The sequence below is a fragment of the Tupaia chinensis genome, unplaced genomic scaffold (assembly GCF_000334495.1).
Source record: "Tupaia chinensis unplaced genomic scaffold, TupChi_1.0 Scaffold149921_1, whole genome shotgun sequence".
NCBI lineage: Eukaryota > Metazoa > Chordata > Mammalia > Scandentia > Tupaiidae > Tupaia > Tupaia belangeri.
In genome coordinates this window covers 466,077-475,802 of record NW_006209765.1, presented here as the reverse complement: position 1 = coordinate 475,802, position 9,726 = coordinate 466,077, and the positions used below count along the sequence as shown (strand labels likewise).

Genomic DNA, 9,726 nt, shown 5'->3' with positions numbered 1-9,726 from the left:
CATCTGTTTGTGGACATTTGGGTTGGTTCCATGTCTTAGTGATTGTGAATAATGCTGCAATAAACATTGATGTGCAAGCGCTTTTCTGATGGAGCATTCTCCTGTCCTTTGGATAGTTACCGGAAGTGGGATTGCTGGATCAAATGGTAGGTCTATTTGCAGATCTTTGAGGAACCTCCATATTGTTCTCCTCAGTGGCTGAACCAGTTTACATTCCCACCAACAGTGTAGGAGTGTTCCCCTTTCACCACATCCCCACCAACACTTCTTGTATTTTTAATCTTTGTCATTTTGACAGGGGTTAGGTGGTATTTTATTGCAATCACTGCTCTTAAAGTCTGAATTTTTATTGTTCTATAAAAATAAGAGGGATGTAAAATATAATGCTAAAATTTCTAATTGCCAATACTAAAATATCAGTAATGTAGTACAAAAAATATGAAAACCAAAATTTTTACATAGCTCATGAAAGATAGAGCTGACTGAGCCATGTAATCAACACAAACAGAACAACAACAGCAGAAATCACTTTGAAACACGGCAAACAATGACATCTAGTAACTAACCTCCAGCTTAGGAGAACTTTGCAAGTGATTTTTTAAAAAAGTAATTTGGATTTGTACCTAGAAATTTAAAATTATGTATTTGATTCCTTTTGTGGTAATAACTTCAGTTGATCAGAGGCAGAAAAAAGTGGATACTTAAAAATGATGAAATTAACTTCAAAATTTTTCATATTGCACAGGTTTAATCTTGTTCTCTCACTAACAAATAGTTTCAGGAAATCAATAACAAAATTTACTATCTTTTCCTTCTCTTGCTCTTAAGCCCATTCCCTACAGTTAATACAAGAGAACTTCAAAAAGCTCGTGGAAAAATGGAATCAAAGTACGAATTTATTTGGAGTCAAAATTTTTAAAAATCTATGCATTATTCTTTCATAATAAACATTCTCCTTGAACTTTTTCAGGACCCCCTCAGATGTATAAAACTAGCCCTGGGCTATAGTTTGAAGAAGAATTAAGGCATATGCATAATCCCTAAACTGAGTAACAGGTACCCTGATAAATTAGAGTTTGTTTACTTCTTTATGTCTGGAAAACAGTATCCAGAGTGAAGTTCACTTGAGATACTCTTATACAGAAGGGGAGATACATGCAAAGCTAGGCTCCTAAAAGAGAGTTAATGATACACTGAAGCATTTCCAAATTTTCTTAATGGTGTAAGTAGAAACTCTCAGTTTTGCTTTCTCTCAGTTCAAAGCATTGAAGACACAATACGTGCATACACACACACATACACATACCTGCATGTACATACATAGTTACAAAAATTGTTATAATTTTGAGTGGTTAAGTAGGTCTATTTTTGTTATCAAAAATATGAATTTCAACATCTAATATAAAGGCTTTATTTATATATTTTTGAACAGCATTCTCAAACTGGTAAGTATCTATTAACTAATATAAAACAGAAGACCTCTGTTTTCAAAGAAATTATTTGTACTTATTTGACAGCAATGACTATCGTTAAGAACTCAGCATTAAACTTGGGAATTTTCACTCTGGAGTGTTGTAATAACAAAGATTGGCATACACTTGCAAAGAGATTCCAGTTAGAATGGTAATTATTGGTTGACTCATTAGGTTAGAAAAATAGATGCAGTTGGTATCATTTTCTTTCTTTAAGACATAGATACCACCACCTACAGTACATTAAGCTTCATAGAGATATACAGTACTTTATATGCCTTACTCAAACCACGTGTGAGCTATTTTTCAAAAATTAAATATTTTATACATGAGCTTTGGTAAGTGTTTACTTCTCATTTCAAGGAACTTTGGCTTGTAGCAATGGTTGAATAACATTCAAAAATTGTTGCATGGGACCAGCAGTTGGTGTAATGGCTATGTTGCTGGATTCCCATGCAGTTGATCATGATTCTAGTCCCAGACTCATTGGCTTAAACTCATGCTAGGCACATGTGCGTGTGTGCCCAAGATCCTGATAGGAAAATGGAGGAGAAGGGATTGTGGCGTGGCCACCCCCTTGGTGGGTGATTTCTCACTTTCTGTCTCTCTCTGACTTTTCGACTAGATTTCTCACTTTCTGTCTCTCTCTGTCTTTTCGACTAGAGCACATGCTCTATAGCAAAAACCACTCAAAAAAAATTGTTGCAAAAGCACTATATTGACTATCTGCACTGTGAGTAGAAGTTAAAAGTTATGGTCTTTTTAAAATTAAAATATTCTTCAATTCTTTACTTCTCATTTTTGTTAAAATTGAGTAATGTATTAGCTTTGCTTAAAGATGGGGCGACGTCTTTTGTAAAAAAATTTCCTTAATTAGGTTTTCACCATAGGGCACATGCACCTGCTAGAGAGAGACACAGAGATGGAAAGTGAAAAATTATCTCCCATGGGGATAGCCATGCTGCAATTCTTTCTCTTGCATTTTCCTCTCAGGATTTTGGACACACACACACACACACACACACACACACACACACACCTGCCTGGGGTGATTTTAAAGCTACCAGACCAGAATTTGAACTGCATTTGGCCACATGTGAGTCCAGTGCCTTAACCACCATGCCACCTGTAGCTCCAGACAAGAAACCTTATTATTCCATAACAGAGAAAAAGAGAGAGAGAGAGAGAGAGAGAGAGAGAGAGAGAGAGAGAACCCCAACAAAGGCCACATGCCACAATTTATCCCCAGCCAGCCTGGATCATGAATATGTGCACAAGTACCCAGCATGTTCATTGACGTCATAAGAGCTCAAGACTTTTCTCATATGGATCCTGTCGTGTCACCACTATACCAGCACCTGCCCCCCCCCGCCCCCATTCACAATCTTACATTTGGTCCAGGATATGGAACAAAACAGGTCCTGCATAAACTCAAGGATATAGGAGAGAGCAAAACACACAGGGGTTAGCCACACTCTCACCTACTCATCAGTTGTTTAACAGAGAGAAAGGCCCCGCTCCTGTTTCATATCTATCCAACATCCAAGAAAGACCATGCAGGCTTGATTCGACCTCATCTCATTAACTCTAGTATCAATAATTTTTAACCAAGAGATTTTACCTAATGCCACTTGCACTGACTGCCCTACTTTCAATGAAAATTGTAAAATTGTAGCTGCATGCTGTAGTGAATGAAACATTTTTTTTTTAAGCCAGGTGGAATGAAAACTGGGTTTATCTTTTGTACAATTTACCCACTCCTTCAGTAGCATAATGGGGGGATCATCCTGTTCATCTGAATGACAGGGAGAATGAGACCCACCTCACTGAGTTGTTCATGTCAGTGAGATGGAGCACGCACAATGTCTAGAACACGGTAAGTACTCAAGGATAATTAGTTTCTCTTTTCCCTCACCTCTTGAATTTACATGTTTTTATGCAAGATGTTGGGGCCCTCATCTGAGGTATGATTGCTTCCCTATGTTATAAATATAGAAATTAAATGAAAGATATTAGAACAAATAAAGAAGTACTATCTGGGATGCCTCTGCTTCATCCCTTTGATAAGATGTTTTGAAAATCATTCCGGGCCATTTGAGAAATCAAGGTTGACTGGGAATATTGAATTTGTACACACTGTAACTATTATTCTTGCCCCTCTACAACCCCTAAGGCAATGCCAGAAACAGTGTCTTAACATCTAAATAGTGAGATGGAGCTAGCACACATTGTGATCATGGCTCCTGGTGGTTTGCAGCCCTGTGAATGACAGCTGATTGAATGTCAGCAAGCAGAATTGAGCAAATTGGATGCTGATGACAAAACATGGTTGTACCAACAACAGCTGTGTCATCCTACAGGAGGGTAGGGTGAAAACTCTGGGTAACTGATCAAAAGAAAAAGGAATAGGGCAAACTAACAGACTCTGAAGCACTTAGAAGGCTTGGAATTTAGTGTGTGTGTGTTGTTGTTGTTGTTTTTTAAATCAAATACATTTTATTAAATGTCAAGACTACTCTTGTGTTCAAAGTGAGAAGATACACAAATATTTTTAAAGAAAAGGCAATACTTAAGCCAAGTCAGGAAAAATTTGAAGCCCTCAGTGACATAGCCTCCCATTAAAGAATTCAGGGCTGATCCAGCAGATGGCATAGGAATTAAGGTGTCAGACTCTCACAGGGCTGATGCAGTTTGAGTCTGGACCCAATGACTTGAAAATCATACTGGGCACATGTGCATGTGTGCCCAAAATCTGAGAGGAGACTGCAGGAGAAGGGATTGCCATATGGCTATTCACCATGGAGAGTGCTTTATCACTTTTCCTCTCTGTGTCTCTCTCTGTCTTTCTCTGGCGAGGGTATGTGCCCTATGGCAAAACCTTAAAAAAAATGAAAAGAAGAACCCAGGACTGATTAGGAGACTCTATTGTGTCCCATCCCAGAGGTTCCAAAAGACCTAGTAACACTTATTTGAAAACAAAATTTAGAAGGCAATATAAATTTCCATAGCAGGTTTCATAATTAGTCAGTACTTGGAAAGTGAGACCCATGTAGATTCCCGACTACTGATTAGTTTATTGCATCTCACAGTAATTGAATAGATGGTAAGGTAACTTTCAAAATTCTACCCAAGGACAAATACGTCTGAAAACAATCCTTTGGTATACTGACAATATTGAATCAAATGTAGCGTTATATTTGGTCATTGGGAAAGTCGTGACATATTTTTCTATGTTTTTCTATGCAGAAATGCATCATGACTTTCCTCACGACCCAACATAATAAGCACAGAGGGCAAAATCAGAAAAGTATCCACTGAGTAGTTTCTTTTGAGAAAATCTTTCAACTTCCTTCTAGTATACCCCAAAGTAAGTACATTCATAGCATAATTAATCTTTTTCTAGGTATCGATGACTTTTTTTTATGAAAACTGTTTTTGGATCAAAAGAGAACATGTATATAGGTGGGGGAAAAACCTTTCAAAAATTTTGAGTTGCATAAAGAATTACACGAGGCACCAAGCATGGTGGGTTTGGTCCGAACTCATACAGCCCTTTGGCAACTGACTTGTGCTTTCCCCCCAATAAGGCTTTGCTCTGAAAAGAATGATCTCATTTTCTAGTCCTTCTCTATTCGCAATTGTCAGTTATTTGAATAAAACATCTTATACATGTCACAAATGTACGAAGCAGTTCTCTTTCCCATTAGTTATAGCTCTGCTTTTGTATAATTAAAGTTAAAATTAAATGTTAAGGAGGAAGTCAGAACTAAAGATGACTGGTTTCTCCAGTATCTCAACTGAACAATGGTCCAAAAGAATATTAGCATGAATACATCATGGCTATCCTCCAGAGACCAAACCCTAGCTTAGAGGGTTGTGTATCCCTTTGTAAGGAGTGATGTGGTGGAGATTTGTTTAGGCCAGTAGTCTGAGGCAGTCGAGTATGCCTAGTCTCTGAGATTTTAATTCTGCTTTTGATTCTTATTTATTTATTTATTTATTTATTTATTTATTTATTTATTTATTTAACTGGCCTGGGATTCTTAGACAAGTAGTTTGTCTTCTGTGCATCAGATTTCTTAACAAATGAATGTTAAGGATATCCTGATTTCTCAGATCTCTTGGTACATCTCAGTATTGTTGTACTTAAGAATAGAAGCTCAAAGAGCAGCAGATGGCATAATGACTACATTGCTGGACTCCTACGTAGTCAACCGGTATTAGAGTCCCAGACCCGAGGGCTTAAAACTCACACTGGGAATGTGTGCCCAAATCCTGAGAAGAGAATGAGGACAAGGGCTTGCAGCATGACCCCCAGCCCCGCCGCCCCCCCACGCCCCACCCTGGGGGGTAATTTCTTACTTTCCATCTCTATTTCTCTCTGTCTCATCAGCAAGTACATATGCCTTATAGCAAAAATCTCTCTAAAAAAAAGGAATAGAGGTTCACTTTGGATCAAATAAATTTGAACTTTCCCTTAAACTGTAGCGTTACCATGGGTCTACGCCAAGGCTTTTACTTTTCTTTCCCCATAAATGTACCAGACTTCCTTTCTTCTTTATCAAGTCTAAAATGATCTTAACTCTTTTTCTAAAAATTCTTTAGCTCACTCCCTTCCCCTTTTATTGTATTTCAATTACTTTACTTATACTTTGAAATCTTTTTGACTTTTTTTTTTTCAGCATACTTCATCCCTGTGAATGCTGCTTAATCTAAATTACTGGGTCATCGGGAAAGTCATGACACATCTTTGCATAGGAAAACACGTCATGACTTTCCTTGTCAGTATTTTATTATTTTCATACACATGAAATTGACTATGTTTCAATGCTCTGCTTCTGGTTTATTTGTCTCAGCTTTTCTCATTTGGTCCATTATTAGTATGTGTTTAATGATTAAATTGTTTTTGGTTACTACAATGTGATGTGATCCTCTCTCTTTTTCTGTTACTTTTTTTAAAATGTCCACATACATCTAGAAAGTAAGCAATATGATCAACTTTTATTTTAGTAGTGTAGCTTCAATAGCACACAATATGCTAAAACAATGTTTATGCCTAGAATTAAATAAGCAGTTGAAGGCCTATTTTTCCTTACTCAGATTTTTTTTTTCACTGACTCAGACTGGGAAAAAAAAGAATTCCATGATACTCTACATCAAAACCCTGCCATTGAATAGGTTTATCAATAGCAGATTGATATTATTTCAAACTGTTAGGCAAATATCCATGTAGTCTGGAGGGATTTTTCTAGGGTTATAGCTGTGTGCATCTGTTTGAGTTCTTCCAGCCATGGGAACCTAAGCAGTTTTCATTTGAGAACAAAAGAGCTAATAAAGGACCAAATTCTCATACCTACCTGTGGGCCAAGAAAGCTCTTTATCAACAAATACACCATTATGACTATCATGTACTTCCCCAAATACTTCTTATCTTCATTTCTGGTCCCCTACGAGCTTGCCGGGGGAAACTTGCCAGATGAAGTCCAGCACAGGATGGGAAGCAAGCAACTCAATAGGCCACTGAGTGCTGGAGAAGGACTCCAGTCCAACGCTGGACCATTTCCCTGAGTTATATTTTGCTATTCCAAATACTGTGATTTTTGAAAATCTTTCATTCCAATTCTAAAATTAAAATTGAAACTACCACTGAGAAATACAGTCACCCAGTTCACTGTTATTATCACAGTATCTAATGAGTTTACTAGATAAAAACATTAGTTCTCCTTCAGATTTCATAATATTTTTCAAATTTCCACTTTTGATAAGGCTTCATTGAGTCACACGCAGCTATTTTCAGGGACTTCTGAGAAAAATTTCCTTCCAAGCATAACAACTGAGGATGGTTCTCAAAAACAATGTGATTCACCTAGAGAGAAGGATAATAAGGGAATGAGCCACAGACTGACTTACACAAGTGAAATAGAAAAAGTGGAAACCAGTAAAAAACATGAACAATAATATTTTTGATTTTCTAAGAATTCTCCAGAACAAAATTAATAGCATAAACACAGTCTTTGGGAGTATTAAGTTGATGAATATGGCAGAACAAGGCTGTTCAGATAAATGTTAAAAACAAGACCTCTGGAAAATTATTTTCTGATCTAGTAGCATCTGCTAATTTCTGTGGTGAAAATACATACTCCTGTCATGGCTGGTTTCAATCTGCCAATGTGATATCACTGAATGAAAAGCTGGCAAGAGATGCATACAATCAGCTTCTATAAACTAGCGAGAACTATCCAGCACATCCCTGAGAACCCAGATCTCTTGAAACCATAGGGTAGGAGAACGTGTCTCCTTACATGGTGCTTTGGTTGGAATAAGTCTCCCCCAAATTCATGTGTTAACATTTGGTGAGCCATTGTAACGATGTTGAGAGGGTAGTGAGGTAATTCAGTTATGGTTAACAGATAGGGCCTTGGGGAAGTGATTAGGTGAGAAGTTGGGGCACCCAGGATTGAGTCCTGGTGAGTTAATAAGGAGAGAGAACGAGACAGAGATGAGCTCTGCTGTGCTCAAACTCCTGCCCTCCACAATCCTCTCCAGAAAGATCATTCACCATATGTGGACCCTGAACCTTGGAACTCCAAACTATGAGCTAAATAAACCTCTGTTTTTATAAATTATCCAGACTGTTATTAGCAACAGAATAAACTAGAAACAAGGGAAAGGGAGCAGAAGGGAAAATCAGATTCATTCTCAAGTGCAGGACTGGGAAGAGGCATGTGGCTTCTTGTTTTTTCCTATACTCCCCCTAAAAGGCTTCTGCTCTCCAATGAGAACCAGTTCTGGCCTGTAGGACTTACTTTTGGCATTGCTGCATGACTGAAGCAAATGTTCTTTAGAAACGAAGATGATAGTAATATGAACATGAGATCCAGATGATTTCTATTCCGTAGAATGGGTTTAAAATACATTTTGTAAAAAATAAAAAAGGACTTGAAAAATTACCAAAAAAATTTATTTATTTCCCTGGGTGAACTTTTACACTGCCTCTATTGTCACAAACACATTTAAATCGTCTGATTGAGGAAGCTGACAATGAGGGTTTTATGTGCCATTTGACTGAAAGTTGAATTTGTGGTAAAAAAAGAGGTACAAATATTTTGCTTACCAGATCTGGACGAAAGACTGATGTTGATTTATGCAACCATTTCAGTCCTTTGTTTCTGTTATCACAAGGGTGCAACCTTAGGACTCCCTTATCGGGGATGGGAGCTAAGCACCATTCTCCATGTTTAATGAGTCTTAACCACGTGTAATTAAATTGCTGAAACTGCAAGGAAATACATAAGATGAAGGCCATTTCAGGCAGCAGCATAGGTAAAGGCTTTGTTGAACATGTTTTGTTAGGAATAGTTAAAAATACAGGCACTTTGATTTGACATTTTATATTCAAATCCTAGCACTACCATTTTCAATTCTGATAGTAAAGGCAGTTTACTTACCTTGTCTCGTGTAATTTTTTCTCATTTTTAAGTTAGATAGCAATAGTATCTGTCTCAGAGGATTGGGTAAGAATTGTGAAGTGTTTAGCATACAGAAAGCCCTCAAGAAATCTTAGTTGCAATAATCAAAATTATTTAGCACGATCAGTATATGTCTGCATATGATTGTCACCTCAGATGTTCTAAATCCCAGATGACCCTGGTGCTTGAAGTACTGGGACACTGAAATCACTACGTGGTTAAGGTCTCGAGCTATGAATAGTTACGGGGGATCTCAACCACAACCCTAAATTTCTTTACTGGAAATCATCATGCTCCCTTGTTTAAGACAATCTAGATAATTGACTCCCACAGGCTACGCCCAGTTGTAGGAAGGTCCAAGTCTTTCCTTCCCTGTGCTAAGGATCCCTCAGGTCATTGCCTTGTAAGCACCTTTTGCTTCATAGAAACTGCTCTTGAGAAGTCTTACTCCAGGGGTCACCCATATCCAAAATAAATACTGATTTGGTTCATGTAAATATGTTTTCAACCCTTGAAAAGAGTTTTTCCAGTTGTTTAGAACATAGTCTTATTTGCCTGGTCTAGTGACTCGAAGCCTCTTAAATCTGGGAAATTGGCTGTTTTGTGCTGATACAAACATGCTAGGAAACAAATAGGTTGTTGGTGAAATCTATCTACATGTTTTTACCTAGTGAGTCATTTGTAATGTAACTGAGATTGAATTTAGATTATCAAGTTAAATTGAAGTCCTTGCATTGGACCTTGTCTTTCAAAGCTTAGTCCCTGGACCAAATAGCATCAGCAGG

General features: G+C 37.5%; 1 protein-coding gene across 1 annotated transcript in view; it reads right to left on the bottom strand.

The window, feature by feature from the left end:
* Positions 1–5,856: 5,856 nt before the first annotated feature.
* GALNT5 (polypeptide N-acetylgalactosaminyltransferase 5) overlaps positions 5,857–9,726 on the bottom strand; it is a 46,438-nt gene continuing 42,568 nt past the window's right edge. Inside the window, exons 9-10 of the mRNA XM_006171584.3 lie at positions 8,587–8,748; positions 5,857–7,338 (exon numbers count right to left, since the gene is read on the bottom strand). Coding sequence (XP_006171646.1) covers positions 7,198–7,338; positions 8,587–8,748 — 303 coding nt within the window. The 3' untranslated portion in view covers positions 5,857–7,197. The remainder of the gene's footprint in view (positions 7,339–8,586; positions 8,749–9,726) is intronic.